The sequence below is a fragment of the Lithobates pipiens genome, unplaced genomic scaffold (assembly GCF_037356315.1).
Source record: "Lithobates pipiens isolate NorthernLeopardFrog02 unplaced genomic scaffold, aLitPip1_a1.2 Scaffold_16, whole genome shotgun sequence".
NCBI classification, from domain to species: domain Eukaryota; kingdom Metazoa; phylum Chordata; class Amphibia; order Anura; family Ranidae; genus Lithobates; species Lithobates pipiens.
This window is the reverse complement of record NW_027507748.1, coordinates 11,929,688-11,951,666: the sequence shown is the minus strand read 5'-3', so window position 1 is coordinate 11,951,666 and position 21,979 is coordinate 11,929,688. Positions and strand designations below refer to the sequence as shown.

At 47.9% G+C, this 21,979-nt stretch overlaps 1 protein-coding gene across 1 annotated transcript; it reads right to left on the bottom strand.

The window, feature by feature from the left end:
- Window positions 1-491: 491 nt before the first annotated feature.
- Window positions 492-17,615, bottom strand: TENT5C (terminal nucleotidyltransferase 5C). The gene is made up of 2 exons (XM_077479575.1): window positions 17,545-17,615; window positions 492-2,159 (listed from the first exon to the last, which is right to left on the bottom strand). The coding sequence occupies exon 2, from the start codon at window positions 2,135-2,137 to the stop codon at window positions 959-961; it is 1,179 nt and encodes a 392-aa protein (XP_077335701.1). The 5' UTR covers window positions 2,138-2,159; window positions 17,545-17,615; the 3' UTR covers window positions 492-958.
- Window positions 17,616-21,979: the final 4,364 nt, after the last annotated feature.

Below are 21,979 nucleotides of genomic sequence, written 5' to 3'. Positions count from 1 at the left end.
TTAATTTACGCATTTCCAATTCTCAAAAAAATTGTGACACCACATAGGGGAAAAAAAAAGAAATAAAAAAACCCCCTTGAAATCAAGCCAGTTATTTGGCAGTTTCACTAAATCCAAAAATATATATATAGTCTTTGCACCTGCCCACTTATTGTTGTCCTATAGACGCGACTAGAGGGTAGCAATACAGCCAAGCTGAGCAGGTTAAGGCACAAGTATTCTCCATCTTACAAACATAAATAAGAACATCCACGTCAACAAAAAAAAAAAAAAAAAAAAAAAAAAAAAAAAAAAAAAAAAAGATATATATCCAATTGCATAGAGAGACTCCTGCATTAAAGAACCCTCACCTACAAGACACAAAATTAACACTTTTTTCTAATACTTTTTTCCATTAATTATTATTTTATTTTTTTGTTTAACATAAATTTCTGAATTTTAATTTTTTTTTTTTTTTTTATTCATTTTTTTTTTTTCTTGGTCTTTTTATCCCCCCCTCCCCCCATCCCAATTTCAGGTCTTTTAAAGACCAAGTTGCAAAAGCCCATACCTTTCCAACAACTGCAGGAAACAAAAGTTAGATCAAGCCGTTGATAGAGTTGTAGTTTCACCCTGCTGGAGTTTGGCTCATCTAAACAGTCAACACTGATTGGTTTAAAAAAAAAAAAAAAAGTTAAGGCCTCAACTGGTATAGCTACAGGATGACCTCTCTGGCCTGCAGACCCCCAAAGACTGTTTGCTCGTTAGACAAGACTTACAGAACTAATAGGCAGATAAATGTACAAAGTCACATTCATTTCAACAAGACCATGAAGTCTTTGGGCAAAAAACAAAAAAACAAGTCATGGTTATTTCACAGGAGAAGCCCAGGCCACCATCCGATAGAGGTCAACTAGTGTCCACAGTGTACAAATTCAAGGGTCCACCATCCCGGAGAGAGTCTAGAGGAGTAAACCCTCTAGCTACAAGGAAGCCACGTTGGATAGGACTGACTGTAGGAGACGGCAGTGTTGGCAATGTAGTAATTGCTGAAGTTCGCATCACTGACATAAGGGGCAGGTTGGTAGTAGCAGGTGACGTTTGTGGCATTTGGTATAATGTTTTGTTCTGCCAGCACCCTGAGTGCCAGCAGAGAGATGAGATTGAGAGTCTGCCTGCGTTCGTGTCCCATTAAACACACTGTGCTCTCGTTGACCACCTTCCGTAGGATCATCAAGTAATCGTACTTGCTCCTCTCCTCGCCAATAAAGTGGTTCTGGAGGTAGGACTCCAACTTGCGCTGCTGTTCAAAGATATCCGAGAAGTCTATGAAGAAACGAGAGCACATGTAACGTTCAAGAGACTTGATCTCCTCCTTGTCTACTGGCTTAAAGTCACGCACCAGCAGATTGCTGTACTTCATGAGGCCACCACCTCGGATCTCCTCTGGGTTTTTTGTAGCTATGAGTTTGTTGCGCAGATGGTTTAGAGAAGCCTCAAAGTCTCCATACATGCTCTCGCCAATGACAGTGGGATGGAAGTGCGCGGACATAGGATTCTCAGAACAGTCATGGTAGAAGAGCAGCGAGTCCAGAACAATCTGGAAGGAGTCCACACTAAACTCAAACTGACGGCGGATGGAGTTGACAAACTTTAGCTCGATGTTCCTCCCATCTTTGTTGGAGAGGGATATTAAGCTCCAGCGGTCTGCATCTGTAAAGACCTTGACCAGCTTTTGGACATAGGCCTCTTTCAGAGTCACCGGGCTGATTTTCTCCTTGTTTACACCCTCGGGCAGGAAGTTCAGAAGTAAACCAATAACCACGTCTTTCACAAGCTGGAACTCCGCTTCTGAGGGCATGTTGACACCAAATATCAAGTCCAAGTCCTTATAGCCAAGACCATTATCTTTCACCAAGACATGGCTGGCTGCTGAACCATTGAGCCTCACATCCCTGACTTTGATCCCAGCATCCTCTAGTTTGCTGCGTACCATCTGCACAATTTCTTTCAGTGTGATCTTCAAGGTGGGAAAGTTGCCACGTCCATGGATGGGAACCACTTCTGTCAGAAAGCTGTTCAGGCGGTCTACTTGCTCCCAGGTGAGGACGCTTCTGGCTTTCGATGAGCTGGTTGCACCATTACTTTGGTCTGTCATTATGAGGACAGTTCTCCAGAATCTCTAGGAGAAAAATAAAATTAGGTCAGAATCAGATTGAGCAACTTACAGTACATGGTTAATCTTTTTGCTTTTAGAGAAGGCATTTAAAAAAGATAAAATAAACCACACCCCTACTAGGAGTAATTGTTGCGCGACCATTTTTTGGCCATCAGCATAAAGTGGTAGGCACTATGAAGACCACTGCTCTATGTAAAAGCCAAACTGCAGCTCAGGGGCCCAATGTGGCTCTGATTGCTTTTATTTGGCCTTTGGGGCCCTATTCCATCTACTAAATTAGATAGGACAGTTTACTCCCACTGGCCATGGTCTGGCCCTTGTAGAGTCTGAAGAGCAAGAAACTGGCCCTTTGGAAAGTTTGGAGACCCGATAGAGCAGTAATGGCGAACCTTGGCACCCCAGATGTTTTAGAACTACATTTCCCATGATGCTCGACTACACTGCAGAGTGCATGAGCATCATGGGAAATGTAGTTCCAAAACATCTGGGGTGCCAAGGTTTGCCATCACTGCGATAGAGCATCAAAGGGAACCTGAACTGCTGGTTTCTTTGCTTTCCCACCCCCTCCCTGGTAGGGTACAGAGCATTGTATGTACAAAAGCATTACTACTGAACTCAAAATGCACATTTACTAAATCCACAAATCACAGAAAGCAGATTTTTACTGCACTGGTTATAGGCATGGAGCGCCGCTTCTCAAAGCTCCTGGAACTGCTACAGGCAAGTTTGTGGATACCCAATATTACAATAGAAAGCACAAAATGAGACATTTGTAGAGTTGGCAATGCATTTTTGTAGGCCTGGGAGACATCCAAAAAGTAAGACTTCTAGATTACCAACTTTTTGGACTTTCTGAAGTTTTGAACCTTATAATGTCCATGTCATTTTTTTGCACAGATCAGACGGCTAAAAGCCACCAAGTAAATCCTGGAAATTCTAAGCAGTCAATATGGTTATGTATCCAGGCCAAATGGCAAAGTGCTTCAGATCTACAGTACTCAACATTCTCCAGCTAAATTGTGGATTTTACCATTTAGGATACCGGTACATACAGGCCTTTGGAGATAGGATGAAAGTGGCTTAAGAAAAGGTCTTAGGCACACACGAAATGTGAACAAAATAGGTTTTGGCAGACCAGAAAAACCTGTCAGTTTGTGGGGAAAGCCCACCATGGACAAGTGACATGACAAGTGCCCCCCCCCCCCCCCCCCCAGTCATTGCTATTGAGCAGGAAAGGTGATATGATAAAGGTCCCAGTTCTTCAGGGGCTACATATCCTGGCAGAAGGTCTACTTTAATATAGCAAGTCAATGCAAAGCTCTTGCACCTCATCAAATTAAATCAGGAGAGGACCCCAGCATGCGCTGACTTAACCCATAATCTTCATTGTAAAATTCAGTTTGGCTTCTGTGTTGCCCCAGAGCCACAACAGTCTGCATTTCTGAGCCTTCAACAGCTGCAGAGCCATCAGATTTCACCCTCATCTGTATTTCAGTAATGCTTCAGATGATCAAGACACACGGCATCTGGAGTTCAGAGACACCCACTCAGTATCCAAGGTCCACACTTTTCCCCAACAGCCAACGTCACATCCCAATTAGGGCAAGGTCCAGTCACAGCTGGCTGCGAGGACACCGCATGTCCCCCTCATCAGCTGTCATCTTAAAGGAAAAAAAAATTAAATAATAAATATTGCCCCTGATAAAATAGGTGTTAAACCCATGGCAACAACCCGAGTCATCTACAAAAAAGGCTAAAGCTTCAAAATGTTAGAAGAGTGAAGGAAAGGGTTTGAACAGCGATTCAAGGCTCTATTACAGGATTCCCTGCCCCCCCCCCCCCCCCCCCCAAAATATAAAAACCCACACAGAAGTGTGCCGAAGTACAGTGCTCGGAGTCCTCTTCCTAAGAAATGACAGCTATGTATGCGGCACGTAGTGTACTCTGGCTCGTCACCAGCTGCTCACCTTTTTATAGCATTGCGGTGGCATGGTGCCACAGCAGGAAGTGAGGTGCAGGCAGAGGGACACGATGCCACAGGTTTAAAGGAAAACTCCTCCTAAAAGCAAATAGTTTACACAACCCTTGGACGCACACTGGTTTCCTACACCTCTGGCAGTGTGTGTTTTGCAGCTATGAATGCTTCCCATTTCTGGGTCTGTTGAAACGTACCCACCACCAACTTCACGGGTCTGCATGAATATATTCCTGGCCTGTCACCATATGCTACAACAGTCTTTTCCTGAAAAGTCGCCTTTGCTTTGGCCTGGCCTAGTCCAGGAAGAGGTCAGTCTGTTGCAGGCAAATGTAAGCATTTGCAAAGTCTCAGCCATGGATATTTGTCCCAAGTTAGGGAGAAACTTAGTCAGGTAGACACATGGAAGCATAGAACGAGGGGGATTGCATACATATACTGGAGAATGTGCCTTCAGCGAGGAACATAGGCCTAGTGACTTAGGGGGGGGGACCCTAGTTAGACTGACAGAACATTTTAACCTAGACTGAAGTTCCACTTTAGGACCTAAAGCATAATTGTTGCACATCTCCTTCAAGGCCAGGAAAAGCAGAACCTTCCTATAGCCTTGTCTACATTCTCCCATAACACTTGTTAAACCGAAGGGGGCACTGAATGCACCCCACCACACTTCCAGGTGGACAGGAGACATCCAAGAATGCTCCTTAGCATAAGAGGACCACCAACAGCCCAATTTGAAGAGAACCTGTCAGAGCAATATGGCAGTTGCCCGTTCAAAAATGCCAGTTGCAGTACCAGGCTTCATCCTTAGACATTAACAGGCATACAATCACAGCCCTTCAAGGGGACAGGTGGTAGCCCAAAACTTCCAACCCAAGGACTGTGCCAATTCTCAGCTTGACTTTGCTATTGCTGGACTATCCCAGTTTTATACAATATATTTGCTTGGAGCCAATGATCTATTGGCTTGGTCTTTAAATGCTCTAACACTCTTTGTATGCAGTTTAAGGTTTGCACACTGTATAGTTAAGGAGGCGCGCACGCACACACACAATGTATGGCAGCATACTGCAATCCTATTTTAAATTAAAGCCTGCCCAAAATGGCACTATGCACTTAATGCATTTTCCATCTCAAATGGAGAGCCCACGTCATTGATTTGACAGGACTGGTCAACACTTGGTCCAGGGTAGGGACAATAGCCTCAAACCTCCATAATGGAAGCTAGTGACCAGCAGGCCACAACTTACAAAAAATAAAAAAAATAAAAGTTTTCTCCTATCCTACAGAGGAATAGCCTGCAGCCTGGAGGGTCCATCTTCTCTATGTCAGGATTCTGCATGTCTTAATCCTGGCCACACACAGCTAATGTATACATCAGAAGTTATTACAGGAAGCCAAGGCCAAGCTGGAGTGTAATGTATACTACATGCGGGATATACACTATCATGACATTACAGTTCAGATTAAGAGTAATGTCTCCTCCTTACTATGCCCCATATAGTGTGGCAGTGATAGGTGCTGGGATGTCTTACACCATGCATCATGACAGTGGTGGGATGTCCTCACTATACAGCATGGTAGTGACGGGTGCCGAATGTCCTCTTACACTATGAACCATGGTAGTGATGGGTAGTGGGGTAGTGATGTCCCTACACTATGAACCATGGTAGTGATGGGTGGTGGGCTTTGGATGTCCTTACACTATGAACCATGGTAGTGGGCTTGGGATGTCCTTACACTATGAACCATGGTAGTGATGGGTAGTGGGCTTGGGATGTCCTTACACTATGAAACATGGTAGTGATGGGTGGTGGAGTAGTGATGTCCCTACACTATGAACCATGGTAGTGGGCTTGGGATGTCCTTACACTATGAACCATGGTAGTGATGGGGTGGCTGTCCTCTTACACTATGAACCATCCAGCATTCAATACGCTTGCTTAAGTATCTCACCTAAGCATTAGTGATGGGTACAGGGGGGGCCAATTATGCAAAGTGCAATGATCCATTTGCTGGATAGAAAACTCTTTGCTCCCACCCCTGTAGTTCTGTAGGATGCAGCAAACTCATTCTTAGATGATTAGTGAATGGCTGTAAACGGAGATGAACACCAGGATCCAGTTACCAGCTGACACCACAGAACTGGATACCGGCAGGTCTGAGTTACAGCCAAAAACTTTGTCCTAATGGAGATTTACGTCATTGTGTGCCTGGGGAGGGGGTGGCTCAGAATCTGCTGTACATCCCCAGACAGACGGAAAGACTCAACCTTTCAACACTGCACATGGGGGAGGGGGGGGGAATAAAAAAAATAAAAAGTACAAGTCGTGTTCAATTTGACTGAACCATCAGGTCTTATACAGAGTTCTGGGTTGTAAAGCCAATTTTGTGGGTATATATATTTTGCCTTCCTTGGGGGATGGAGGACTTGAGATGGCAAAGGGTGAGACAAGCCATGCCCAGATCAGGTCTTCAGTCCACTCTAGAGTACCCTTAGAATATCAAGTGAGTAGCCCTGCATGATTGTCCCACTAGTAAAATACCTGTCATTACTGGGATTCTGATGACATAAGTGGTGTCAGTATGCTACAGTCACATGGGTATCTGTATGGTACAGTCAAAAAACCCCACCACTAATGGGGTGGGGGGGGGCAAGTTCAATAACCCCAGCATGGTTATCAGTACCATTACCACCACCCCCCTTCCCCAACCAACACTGATGGTCGCGTGATACACCACCCTCAGACTCCCCCTTGCATTATTTGGGTCACCGATAGGGGAATCTAAACTCCCCCCCCCCCCAAATTCTGGTCACCAACAGTGTAAGTTAACCCCCACTGGAGATCACTCACCCCCATCACACCCCAGTGCTGCTCTTCCTCTCCCCAGACCAGAGATAACATTGTCCACAGCACACAATGTGTTCCAGAGTGCAACAAGCCAACTGGCACCATCTTCTGTATGGTGCCCAATAGCTTACACAAAGGGCTGACAAGGGGCTCAGAGTGACAATGGCAGTCACTACTATTCCATTTGCCTGTAAACCCAAAATATAAGGCAAAGATCAATCGTCCAGTGGCCAGTCACATAATAGCCAAGGCACCAATCACATGTTCCATCACGTGATCTTTGTGGACCAACTGGAAATCATGTAGGAGCACTTCCCCATAGATTGTTACCAAAACTGGAGAATCTTGCCAGCCTGGTCACCTGTGATAATGCCACCCCTGCTGCCCCCCCCCCCCCATGGCCAATCGCATAAACAGCACTGGTTGTGTGTTCCTTAGCAAGTGATCTTGGTGGCTCATTAGGAACACTGCCCCCTACAGGTGTGGGATATTCCCCAGAGTGTAGAAAACTCTGGCTGGGACAGTCAGAGTCATGTTAAGTGTTCATAGTGGCCCAAATTGAGTCATGGAATAGGTTTTGCCGTTCACCAGATGGATGCAAAAGTTGGGTAACAATTCTTCCCTCCCAATCGTGACCCTTATGGAGATCATATTTTCTATTTTTCCACCATGAACTGTCCTGCACCATTCTAGGTAGATTCTGCTAAACTGCAGAATAGGAACCCCTTGGTGAGGCCTGAAGATGCCCTACTGGGTGCCGTGTGGTTCCCAGCCTGGACCATCTACTTGACAGTCTTCAGTTTCATTGGGAACACAACCTGCACATCAAGGATATGCTCAGTCTGCACAGACTCAGGTTCAAGTGTCTCCAGGACAGCTTAATGTCATAAAAACTTACTGCCAGCATATTGCAATACAAACATTGTGATAGCTCATAAAGCAACAAATTAATCCACCTCTGTCTACAGCCAGAGAGCAGCTACTGTTCTTAAAGGAAGCCTTTACAGCCAACATAGCCTCCCTGCAAGCACTAGTAGCCGGGCTGTCCTGCCGATCCAGCTCAGCTTCAATACCTTTGTAACCCAATAAGTCAAACATTTAAAGTCAATCCTTTTAAACCTGCAGCTTTCACTACACTAACCCCTGGTGATCCTGCCATAAGGATCATTAAGGCACGTCCTGTTGTAGGTGGTCACCATGCCCATTGTGCTCCTGTGTGGTCACCCCCTCCGATGAAGACTACAAGTGTATGGATCACTGGTGGCACCATCAGGAAACCTACACAGTGGTATACACATGTACCTGAATTGGCTGAAAATCAGCTGCACCTAGACCCAACAAAAAAAGCTGAACACAAGATTTTATCACCATAAGGTTTGTGACCAAACGTTAGGGCTTACATCTGGTCAAGCCAGTGTCCCACACCAAAAAGGTGGCTTCCCAAGTCAGCATTATATTGAATGCCAGACACTGCTAGGCAACAGTTTGAGATCTTCTATGGTAGGATCCATGTTGGGGGGAGGCTGAAAAGGAAAAGTACCCAACAGGCAGGTTCCTCATCTCTTGAAGACTGAACCTCTTGAAGACTCCAATGCAAACATGCATACATTACATCCAAAACAGCAACAGGAGGTCAGAGATACTGGAGAAGATCCCATAGTTGCCTCCTCTGGTAGAGAGCTTCCAAAGTAAGGATCGAACACTGTAGTGGACAAGCTTCCACTGCTGGAACCTCTAGAAAAATATGGCATTGGCTCAGGTCCATTGTCACAGTCATCTAGGTCGGCACACCTTGAGTCCCAGGTGTCTACACCCAAAGTTCCCATCGGGGGGGGGGGGGGGGGGGGCTAAGGGAGGGATGGAGCTCAAGAGCTATGGGATAAGACCCCACTGTTGGATCCTTTAGGCCAGTGATGGCGAACCTTGGCACCCCAGATGTTTTGGAACTACATTTCCCATGATGCTCGACTACACTGCAGAGTGCATGAGCATCATGGAAAATGTAGTTCCAAAACATCTGGGGTGCCAAGGTTCGCCATCACTGCTCTAGGAGGTAGAGGCTCTAAAGTGTGGGATAGGACTCTGTATGCAAGAAGATTCCACTGCTGAAACCTCTTGAGGTAGAAAATGGGTCCAAAAGAGGGACAGAGATCAGACATAAGAGGTGATTTGGGACTTTCTAAATCACCTTCTCCCCCCGTTTGCCTAGTGCAGTGATGGCGAACCTTGGCACTCCAGCTGTTTTGGAACTACATTTCCCATGATGCTCCTGCACTCTGCAGTGGAGTGGAGCATCATGGGAAATGTAGTTTCAAAACATCTGGGGTGCCAAGGTTCACCATCACTGGCCTAGTGTGATTGTTCACCATTGTTGCATATGTTGTGAATACGGCTATTGAATTTTATTTTTGTCAATTGTTTCACATACGTATTATTGTTAGTACTACTATTCACCAGCGCCTTCTATTACTATAAGATGACCCCACTGCTGGATCCTCTGGAGGTAGAAGAGGGGTCCCAAAAGGGGACAGTCCAGATCTATGGGAGAAGATCTCACTGCAAAACCTTCCAAGACAGGCGGCAATTGACCTTTGAGCCAATGTCACTCCATGTCTGTGCAGCTTGAGTGCCAATTCTATACACCCAAGTTACCATTAGGAGTCAAAAAGGACAGAGCTAAGAAACAACAACTTCTGGGGAGGTAGAAGTCCCAAAGGGGGACAGTTCAGTGCAATGGCAGAAAATCCCATTGGTGGATCCTCTGCAGGTAGAGAGGGTCCAAAGTGATCTAACAGAACTCTGTATGCAAGAGGACCACTGCTGGAATCTCTTGAGGAAGAAAAGTTCAGAGCTAGATCGTAATCTTATGATCTGACGTCAAGTGCAATTATCTTTCAGACACATCTGCACAATCTGCGCCAGCAATACCATTTAGACCTGTTTTTCCTGCACAGAGAATGCCAACAGCATTGCATTTGTCTAGATTTCCCTCACAGCAATAAGGTCTTATCTACAGGTGAACTAGATGACAGCACAAGGGGTTCTTCAGAAGCCTGGACAGAATACTAGAATGAGCACCCTACACTTACCTCAATCTTTAACCTACCCAATGCTTAGGCATTTAGACATCTCCAGTTTTTCCAATTTTTTTTCCACTGGACAGTCTACGGATTATACAATTCCCTTTAGAATCGGTACTCAGGGTTGAGTGCCTGGATAAGCCCACCTCGAGACTACTCTTACTTCAATTTCCATTTTTGCCATTAGAAGGTCTCAGAGCGAGGTGGATGCAAGATATACCAGATTTGGAGGACTGGAGGGGTGTGGATTTCCCTCTGCGATCTCGTGTATCTTTAAGAGACCGCATGATAAAATTTAAATTGGTACATCGAGCATATATTACGCCTTAGACTTCAAAGGCTAAAAACGTTGTGCTCTTCCAAGTGTTGGCGGTTTGGAGCATCTCACACAATTTTTGGACTTGCCCATATATAGCTATTTTTGGGGGGGGGGGGGGGGGGGGGGGGGTGGGAAGATGGTAGATTTATTGTATATTTTTACCTCTACTCCTTTACCGGTCTCAGTACCTGGTAGAGGCCATTGTTCCTACAGCGTCTGAATGCGTGTTCGCCAATACAGAGTTATGCTACGCAAGAAAAGCCATTGCTATGCTCTGGAGAAACCTTGCACTCCTATACTGGAAACAATTGATAAATAACCCCCCCCCCCCCCCCACACGCCTATTTTAATAGGGGCTGCCCTAGTAAATACAATAAAGTCTGGGTAAACCATACACGGGGTCTTTAAATCATACTATGGGTGTTTCTGTACTAGGAATAGTTGGGGCCCATTGGCAATAGAAGGGATTCTGACATTTGAGTGGACAAATGGGAAGGCCCATTAAATAATGAACACCCTGTAGTACAACCCCCCCCCCCCAAATGTTTATAGGCCCCACTCAATATAAGTGGAGCTGTAGAGGATTCATTTTCACGTGGAGAAGCTCGATACCTCCTCGAGGTGACGTCACTCCGGTCTTTGAAGCCGACCTCGGCTATTTTAACCAGGGTGTATCAGCGTTACCAGTGAGAAGATCTAGCTATATATAGAGCTCTGAGGACCAGCTCTGCTAATAAGGAAACACTGGCGGAAACTATACACCAACACTGGGGGCCAGAGAGGAAGGTATGGGGGTGCAGGAAGGCAGGACACAAGTGGTCACAGACTAGGAGACCAAGGGAGAAGTGTTAATGGGGAGCAGAGATGGAGGGAACCTGAGATGTGGGAGCAGATTAAGGATCCCCAGGGAGAATGGTACATATGGGTGCAGATGTAGTGGGATTCTAGTATATGGGTGCAATTATGGCATCCTGTATGGGGGGGGGGGGGGGGGGAAATGGGACAGATGGCAGGAGGATAGCATGATATATCCATGCAAATGTGGGGTCCTGGCACAGATGTTAAGGCATATGGGCAGTGTGCTAGGATCCCACATTTGCATCCATATACCGCTAAGTACCAAGATCCAACATCTATCCCCATATGCCATCCTGAAAGGGCTCACATTTGTACCCCTAAATCCTGCATGACATAGTATGGCATACGAGCAAAGATGTGGGATCCTAGTACATGGCAGGATGTTATCGTATATGGGTGCAGATGTTGATGGATCTTGGTACATAGAGACAAGTGTCAGAGTGGCATGGCATATGGGTGCAGATGCAAGATCCAGGTACAGAGGGGGGTGGGTGCAAAAGGCAGAACATCGTGGTATATAGGTGAAAGTGCAGTCCTGGTACACAAACAGCTGGCAGGATATATGGGTGCAGATGTGGGATCCTGTCACAGACAGATGGCATTATGGGTGCAGACTAGTACATGGGAAGAGATGGCAGGATAGCGTGGTATATGGGTGCAGATGTGGATCCTGGCAAGACAGATGGCATATGAGTCCAGACAGTGTAGGAGTTCATATGTGGGATCCCGGTACATGGGGGGACAGATGGCAGGATAAAGTGGTCTGGGGGGTGCAGATTTTGGGATCCTGGTACACGAGGGACAGATGGCATGGTATATGGGAGCAGATGTGGATCCTGGCAAGACATGGCATACAAGTCCAGATGTGGGATCCTGGTACATGGGGAAAAGATGTCAGGATGGCGTGGTATGAGGGTTCAGGTGTGGACTCTTGGTACAAGGGGGACAGATGGCAGGATGGAGTGGTACGGGGGTGCAGATGTGGGATCCTGGTACATGAGGGACAGATGGCAAGATGGTGTGGTATATGGGTGCAGATGTGGGATCCTGGCAAGACATGGCATACAAGTCCAGATGTGGGATCCTGGTACACGTGGAACAGATGTCAGGATGGCTTGGTATGAGGGTGCAGATGTGGGATCCTGGTACATAAGGGACAGATGGCAGGATGGCGTGGTACGAGGGTGCAGATGTGGGATCCTGGTACATGAGGGACAGATGGCAGGATGGCGTGGTACGAGGGTGCAGATGTGGGATCCTGGTACATGAGGGACAGATGGCAGGATGGCGTGGTACGAGGGTGCAGATGTGGGATCCTGGTACATGAGGGACAGATGGCAGGATGGCGTGGTACGAGGGTGCAGATGTGGGATCCTGGTACATGAGGGACAGATGGCAGGATGGCGTGGTACGAGGGTGCAGATGTGGGATCCTGGTACATGAGGGACAGATGGCAGGATGGCGTGGAACGAGGGTGCAGATGTGGGATCCTGGCACATGAGGGACAGATGGCGTGGTATGAGGGTGCAGATGTGGGATCCTGGTACATGAGGGACAGATGGCAAGATGGCGTGGTACAAGGGTGCAGATGTGGGATCCTGGTACATGAGGGACAGATGGCGTGGTATATGGGTGCAGATGTGGATCCTGAAAATAGTATGTAGGGGGTTCTGCAGAAGTTGTACGTGGTAAAAACCAGATGTAGGACGCCTGGGAGAATGGCAAGAAGATACAAACATGGTGGGCAGTACAAGCATCAGGTATCGGGAGCCCCAGGGAGAGGAGTATGTGGGTGCAGATGGTGGGACATTTGCAAGCACAAGATGACAAGGGGCAGAACAAAGCATTACTCAGAATTTTCACACCAACAGATGGAATCAGCTCCCTGCACAGATATTAGTTTGGCGATATGAGAAAAGCAGAAGCCATTACAACGGATTCTAGACACAATCTCCGATAAGAGGTTCGGAAGATAAGACGATTATGCAGTAACGATTCTCCGCATTTAAGGTAGACTGACAAGTCCAATCCACAAGTGTCACAAGGCTCAGTCACCAAGCCTGATAAAAGGGAACGGCAGTCAAAACAGCCAACAAGTTATAAGTCACCCCGACTGTAAAATACGGCATGCGTGATAAAACCTGTAGCAAATCTAGACAAACCCTAGGGGCTTAAATATCTTCTACTCAGATCTTTCATTTCCATGGCAAAAGTCATGTGGACCCTGGGAATAGGGGCAGTTGGCTCAATGTCAGGATAGAGGTCATTGGCGCCAATTTTCCTGACCCTAGATATGGTCATACCTTTATTAGAACCATTGAGATGGTCTACAAGATGGTGCATTTATCTGTTTCTATTAGTTTTACTACTGCAGGCAGGAAAGCATTCAGCTACTCTTATGGTAGAAGCCTTTCACAAGAGGAATATACCGTCTTCCTCCCGATCTTTTGTACAGAGTTTGTGATAAACCTACGAACCAGTAATGGTTCGGTTTTTCCACAGTAGCATGAAGACCAACAGAAAGCTGGGAGCAGGGAGCAAAGCATTGCCATAATGTTTCCAGAAGGAGCAGTGCAGCTCACATGGGCCCCCCCCCCCCTTTAATCCGAGGTACACCAAGTTCTCCAAGACTGCTGCCTGGTCACATACGAGCTACACATTTCCATACCTCAACCTCATCTCATTCCATATGGATCGTAGCCGTCACACCCTCCCAATTTGTTACTCTGCCATCTGGGATCATGACACTTCCAATGTCAGTTTACTTATTGAGACCCTCCCCCTCACAGAATTGATTGGCACTACCCACCATGGGCCTCTACCATACAGCTGAGGGGGTCTCAACCACCCACCATATGCCAACTAGGAGTTTCATTACCATCTAGCCAGTGGTCTCACCCATCATTCAACTAGAGGTTTAATACCAACCAGAGGTGTCACCACCCAACCAGGGTCTCACCCTCTCACCATGCCAACCATTTCATAACCACCCAACCAGGGTCTCAGCCCCTCACCATGCCAACTATTTCATAACCACCCAACCAGGGTCTCACCCTCTCACCATGCCAACTATTTCATAACCACCCAACCAGGGTCTCACCCTCTCACCATGCCAACTATTTCATAACCACCCAACCAGGGTCTCACCCTCTCACCATGCCAACTATTTCATAACCACCCAACCAGGGTCTCACCATGCCAACTATTTCATAACCACCCAACCAGGGTCTCAGCCCCTCACCATGCCAACTATTTCATAACCATCCAACCAGGGTCTCACCCCCTCACCATGCCAACTATTTCATAACCACCCAACCAGGGTCTCACCCCCTCACCATGCCAACTATTTCATAACCATCCAACCAGAGGTCTCACCCACCATGCAACTAAAAAGTTCTTGGTCTCACCCCAACTATTCAACCAGGGGGGGGTCTCCACACCCACTGTTTAACCAGAGGTTCACCAGCCAACAAGGGATCTCCTTCTACACAATTAGGCATTCCATTAGCATTCAGCTGGGGGGTCTCCCACTCACCTATCAGGGTCTACCATCCACCACTCACCCGCCAAACATCCAGGGTTCTCACCATCCACTATTTAACCGAGTGTCTCGGTGAACAAGGAGGTCTTACCATCCACTATCCAGGGGGTCTCACTGCCCTCAACCCAACCAGCCAAGGGGACTCATACTGATGTGCCACCACCAGCCAACTGGGGGTCCAACAACCCAACTTGGGGGGCTCATTACCTCTTTAGCCTTCAATGATCACATGGGAATGTGGCTTGTTTAATCGTTCAGAAACAGAATGTACGAAATATCCAGCATGGAATTGGCAAACGTTTGCTCTTCATGGTCCAGTGGTCTGGCTTGTGATGGCAATGTGTGTCAAAGGACAATGGTGAGAGGGTGACATTCCCCTCCCCCTCATCTTATGGATTCCTTCACACGTTAAAATGGTTCAGACACCCAATTGTGTTAATGGGGGTTCCTGAGAACTTTGAACAGTCCGGACACCTCATCCCAACCAGCCCCCCGCCCCCATGGGCTGATCACCAGAGTCCACACATGTCACAAATTAGAGGAGACACCAGAAGTTACACTGAGGGCCCCCCCCCCCCAGGACTACACCGAGCCAATTGGTGGTTGGACAGGGTTCTGCACTAGTTTGTGACGTTGCCCGGTAGGCCGCTCCTGGTCAAGTCCCTCCCTGGATACAGAAAAAATATTTTGGGAAAGCCGTCTTCTCCAGACAGGTACACCCCCCCCACCCCCCCACCAACACCGGCATGGCACGGGTCACCGCCACACAGGCACGCAGACTTTCCAAAAACACCAAGGCTCTGCAGAACAGATGGTGATCCTGCGGATTCCCAGACAGACGATTCCTCGCGCGTCACCAGCAATGAAATCTACACCACATGGAGGGGGAAAAATTCTCTAAAATCCACCATGACGGAGAGCATACCAGAGGATTGAAGGCTGAACTGAAATATGGAACAGCACGCGAGGACTTGTAGTTTTCCTGGGTTGATTCTAGCGACATAGAGGACTCATTAACCCCTCCCCCCAGCTGGCAGCAGATATCCAGCTGGTATGACGATGATCTCCCGGCAGGGCCAGTTTAAAGTTTTCAATCTGCACCAACCCCCCCCCCCCCCCCCCTGGAAATAGTGGCCCACCCGTAAAGTCAATCACCCACCACCCTGACAATGCCAAGCCCTCCAGCCGTAGTTCCAGGTACCTCGGGCATGCCAAGCACTCAGGACCGCTCTGAGCGGGCAATAAGCGGGGGCAGAGCGCCCGGTGTGACTGCTCAGAGAGCAGATAAGACCTATCAGATCGCAGGGATCCACAGCCATTAACCCTTCCCTGCACACATCCAGTACATAGATAGGGGGGTACAGGGGCCAGCCTGAGCCACCAACAGGAGTAACCAGCTTGTGGATCCTGGGTACTATAAACCCCAGCATGCCAGTACCAGCCTGAGGGGAACCAGTCATGCTGAGACTTGTAGTCGCACTATCCTACCACTTCTCTTATCTGAGCACTGCTGGGACTTGTAGTCCACATGAACAAAAAATAAAAAATAAAAAAAAAATTATAAAAAAAACAAGCCAGGCCGAGTCTTGGTGTCCCAACACTGGGACATGCTGGACCTCCTTGCACTACAAGGGGGGAGGGGAGCATAAGCATGCCGAGACTTAATCCCATGGCATCAGGAGCCCCGATTGGTAAAACATCTGTTGTGTGGGCACTGCTGGGACTTTCAGTGCCCCAATGGAGGGAGGAGAGCGTGGAAAAGCTGAGACTTGTAGATACATAAACGGAGGACCAAGGCCTTCTGAGACTTGTAGTCCCACTATCCCAACATGCAGCTCTACACCTTCACTGAGCACTGCCGGGACTTCTGGTGCTTCAATGGGGAGGAGGAACTACACATGGTAGGACTTTTAGTTCCATAAAGGGAGGACCCTGACATGCTTGGACTTATAGTGCCCCCAATTATAGGACCTGCGGTTCCCAAGTAGGAGGGACCTAGGCATGCTGACACTTGTAGTTCCGTAAAGGGAGGGCACAGGCCGACTGGGGCTTGTAGAGCCCATAAAGGAAGGAGGTACCTGGGCATGCTGGAGCTTGCAGTGCCCATAACAGGAGGGCACAGGCTAAGCTGGGGCTTGCAGTGCCCATAACAGGAGAGGGGACCTGGGCGTGTTGGGGCTTGTAGTGCCCATGACGGGAGGGCACAGGCCAGATGGGGCTTGTAGTGCCAATAAAGGGCACTACAAGATTCTAGTTCAATAATGGGAGGACCCAGGCATTATAGGACTGGTAGTTCCTCAGAGGAAGGATGGACCTATGCATGCTGGCACTTGTAGTTCTATAAAGTGGCATAAACAGGCCTGTTGGGGTTTGTCATGCCACAATGCTCCCCCCCCCCCCACCCAATGCATTATAGGACCAGCAGTACCCCAATGGAAGGAGGGACCCAGGCATGCTGGGACTTGTAGTGCCCCAATGGAGGGAGGAAAGCCCAGAATTACTGGGAGCTTCTAACGCAATAATGGGAGGACCCAGGCATTTCAGGACTTGTAGTTCCCCAAATGGAAGGAAGGACCCAATGATGCCAGGGATCGCCATCCCATTAGAGAACATAGGCATGCTGGGGCTTGTAGTTCCATAGGGTTGGACACAGGCATGCTGGGACTTGTAGTGCCCCCATGGAAGTAGTAGCCGGGCACGCTGGGACTTGTAGTCCTCCATGCAGGGTGGACCCCCCGGTAGGTAGGTCGGTGTGACTCACCTATGAGGGGTGTCTCGGAAAGGCTGGCGGCTCCTCAGTACTCGGGATGTCACTATCACTGCACCGCTCCGTCCTCCCTCCCTCCTCTCTTATATCCTCCTCCCCGGACACCTCACCCCCTCCTCCTCCCCCCCCTCATAACCTTCCGCCTCCTCCCCTCCCCCTCCTCCCCCCTCCCCCCCCCCACACATCACCCGCTCCCATCATCACCCGGGGACAACACCCGGGCGGACCGCTCCCCATTCCGCTCACCATCCCCCCCTCCGTCCCCACCAGGACCCCCCGCGGACTATTTCCTCATCGATCACAGTCTGGCAGATCCCTCCGCCGCCGTCAATGGTTGCCGGGGAGACCCGTACACAGTGGGCGGAGCTACTCCCGCACGGCTCAGTGTCTGTGGGAGGGGCTGACAGCGCGCGCTCCACCAATGACAGGAGAGCGCTGATTTATACAATGTAGCCATCATCTGTTCCCGGGAGAATTCTTATCACTGAGGAGCCGTCACCGGTAGGCGGAGCCAGCCTTAAAGAGAACCTGTCATCACTGGGAGGAGTCAGCCTAAAAGTGAACCTGTCATCGGAGGGAGGAGTCAGCCTTAAAGTGAACCTGTCATCGGAGGGAGGAGTCAGCCTTAAAGTGAACCTGTCATCACTGGGAGGAGTCAGCCTAAAAGTGAACCTGTCATCGGAGGGAGGAGTCAGCCTTAAAGTGAACCTGTCATCAGAGGGAGGAGCCAGCCTTAAAGGGAACATGTCATCAGGGGAGGAGTCAGCCTCAAAAGAGAACCTGTCATCAGAGGGAGGAGTCAGCCTTAAAGAGAACCTGTCATCAGAGGGAGGAGTCAGCCTTAAAGGGAACCTGCCATCAGAGGGAGGAGTCAGCCTTAAGAGTACCTGTCATCAGAGGGAGGAGTCAGCCTTAAAGGGAACCTGTCACCACTAAGAGCAGATAGGGACAAAAAAAAAAACCTGACCGGGGTTATAACCCCCACCCCCCCTTACATCCATAATAAAAATAAGATTTTCCTTTAATTCTACTTTAATAGCGGATTATACACTGTAAATCTCCACCATGAACTATCTAATACCAGGTCCTGCCTGATCGGATAGGATGTGTATGGGGGGGGTTGATGGTAGAAAGATTGCATATTATGACTGTTCTTATTAAGGTTCTCTTTAAGGCTGACTCCTCCCTCTGATGAAAGGTTCTCTTTTGAGGCTGACTCCGCCCACTAGTGACAGATTCTTCTTAAGGTTGACTCCTCCCTCTGATGACAGGTTCTCTTTTGAGGCTGACTCCTCCCTCTGATGACAGGTTCTCTTTCAAGGCTGACTCCTCCCTCTGAAGACAGGTTCTCTTTTGAGGCTGACTCCTCCCTCTGATGAAAGGTTCTCTTTGAGGCTGACCCCGCCCACTAGTGACAGATTCTTCTTAAGGTTGACTCCTCCCTCTGATGACAGGTTCTCTTTAAGGCTGACTCCTCCCTTAAGTCTGACTCCTCCCTCTGATGACAGGTTCTCTTTAAGACTAACTCCTCCCTCTGATGACAGGTTCTCTTTAAGACTGACTCCTCCACCTGATGACAGGTTCTCTTTGAGGCTGACTCCTCCCTCTGATGATAGGTTCTCTTTAAGACTGACTCCTCCCTCTGATGACAGGTTCTCTTTAAGGCTGACTCCTCCCTATGATGACAGGTTCTCTTTTGAGGCTGACTCCTCCCTCTGATGACAGGTTCTCTTTGAGGCTGACTCCTCCCTCTGATGAAAGGTTCTCTTTGAGGCTGACCCCGCCCACTAGTGACAGATTCTTCTTAAGGTTGACTCCTCCCTCTGATGACAGGTTCTCTTTGAGGCTGACTCCTCCCTCTGATGATAGGTTCTCTTTAAGACTGACTCCTCCCTCTGATGACAGGTTCTCTTTAAGGCTGACTCCTCCCTATGATGACAGGTTCTCTTTTGAGGCTGACTCCTCCCTCTGATGACAGGTTCTCTTTGAGGCTGACTCCTCCCTCTGATGAAAGGTTCTCTTTGAGGCTGACCCCGCCCACTAGTGACAGATTCTTCTTAAGGTTGACTCCTCCCTCTGATGACAGGTTCTCTTTAAGGCTGACTCCTCCCTTAAGTCTGACTCCTCCCTCTGATGACAGGTTCTCTTTAAGACTGACTCCTCCCTCTGATGACAGGTTCTCTTTAAGACTGACTCCTCCCTCTGATGACAGGTCCTCTTTAAGTCTGACTCCTCCCTCTGATGACAGGTTCTCTTTAAGGCTGACTCCTCCCTATGATTACAGGTTCTCTTTAAGTCTGACTCCTCCCGCTGATGACAGGTTCTCTTTTGAGGCTGACTCCTCCCTCTGATGACAGGTTCTCTTTAAGGCTGACTCCTCCCTATGATGACAGGTTCTCTTTAAGTCTGACTCCTCCCACTGATGACAGGTTCTCTTTTGAGGCTGACGCCTCCCTCTGATGACAGGTTCTCTTTTGAGGCTGATTCTCTTTGAGTGCTCATGCACACGGACGTTTTAAAAAACTGGCTGCAAAGCTAGCTCCGATGCCTGGAAAAATTGTTGTTAAAAACGTGATTTTTACCGCGTTTTGCATTGGCGTTTTTGCGCGTTTTTTTGCGTTAGCGTTAAGTAGCGTTTTTTTAAGAAACCCATCTCTTGGCTATAGCACTCAGAAAACAAAGAAAATATGTTGCGCGTTTATGCGCGTTTTTGCTCGTTTTCCCGCGATTCGCGTTTTTACAGCTCTAGCTCCACGCCACGGAACGCACTGGTCCTGGGTTTTTTTTACAGCTTAAAAACGCCTATGCCATTTGCAGCTCAAAAACGCCTAGGTGGGCATGAAGCCATAGACTAACATGGACAGCCGTTTTTAAGCTGCAAAAAAAGCTCAAAAAAGTGGCTGTAAAAACGTCCGTGTGCATGAGGCCTAAAGTGGAATTATAAAAGAGAATATTTCTCCTATGTTGGATGTATTTGAAGGGGGGGGGGGTGTCAGACTTAAAGTGGAGTTGCCCCCCAAAAAATAAAACTACTTAAAAATCTTAAAAAAAATCCCAAAAAAATAATTGGCAAAAAAAAAATTTTTTACTCACCTCTAAATACCGGTTGCTAGGGGGTCCCTCGTAGTCTGCCTTCTTCATTGCCCGGGCTGGTGACATCACTTCCCCTCGCGCCGCACATTCACCTGGGACCTGTCACGTGTCCCAGGTGACTGTACGGCGTATCACGGCGCCCTGCGCCGCTCGCGCATGCGCAGTGGGTGCCCGGCTGTGAAGCCACAGCCAGGTGCCCACAGTATGCATGACGGCGCCGCGAGCGGAGCGGGGAGCGAGGGGGGGGCTTCGTTCCCCCGCATCGCTGGAACCCGGGACAGGTAAGTGTCCGATTATTAAAAGCCAGCAGCTGCAGTATTTGTAGCTGCTGACTTTTAATTTTTTTTTTTTAGGGGGTACCCCACTTTAAAGAGAACCTGTCATTAGAGGATTGTTACCAGTGGGTGGAGCCTGCCTTGAAGAGAATCTGTCATCAGAGGGAGGAGTCAGCCTTAAAGAGAACCTGTCACCACTGGGAGGAGTCAGCTTTAAAGACTTAAAGAGAACCTGTCGTCACTGGGAGGAGTCAGCCTTAAAGAGAACCTGTCATCAGTTGGAGCTGATAGAATCAGTCATAATGTACTATCTTTCTACCATCAACTATTTAATCTCAGTACTAACCCAAACACCCCATACACATCATATCCAATCAGGCAGGACCCGATATTCCATTGTTTATGGTGGAACGGTTCTGTTTAATCGTCCTCTTTTAAGCCACTCCTACTATTAGATGCTATCCAGTGATTGCTCTTGTTGCTGTCATATTGTGTTGACTTTGTAAAGCAGGGAAGGGACTTGTTCCGGGTGTTGTTTATCATGTTTAAAAATTCTAGCAGGAATTTCTGTCATTTCTAAGGTTGTCAGTAAAAAATGTTCTCTGTCAGTAAATTTTTTTATTTTACGTCATTAAAAGCAAATTGCAGGAGGTTGGCATGACCGCCAAAAGGTGGCACACATGTATCAATATCGATCAATCAATCGATCATTCGATGCAACTACAACAATCACATTGAATTATAATTGTGACCATACACAGAATCAGAGAATAACACCAAATCTGTGAATTATAGAAAAGCAACGGCCAGAAAGTTCAGCCAAATTATTCTGATTGGTCTGGACAGAAAATCCGACCATCGGGAAAGTAGATCGTTAGGTGTATTGGGTAATGAACGTTCTTTTCGATCTTCCATCACAGGCTCCACTTCCAATCAATTTACACACTCGCAAGTCTTGAATTTTATCAATCGTTTCTGATCGATTGAACAACTATCTGCTCATGTGTCAAACAGCTGATGGATGGTATTACAGATCAATTAAACAATAAAGAGTTTCTGAT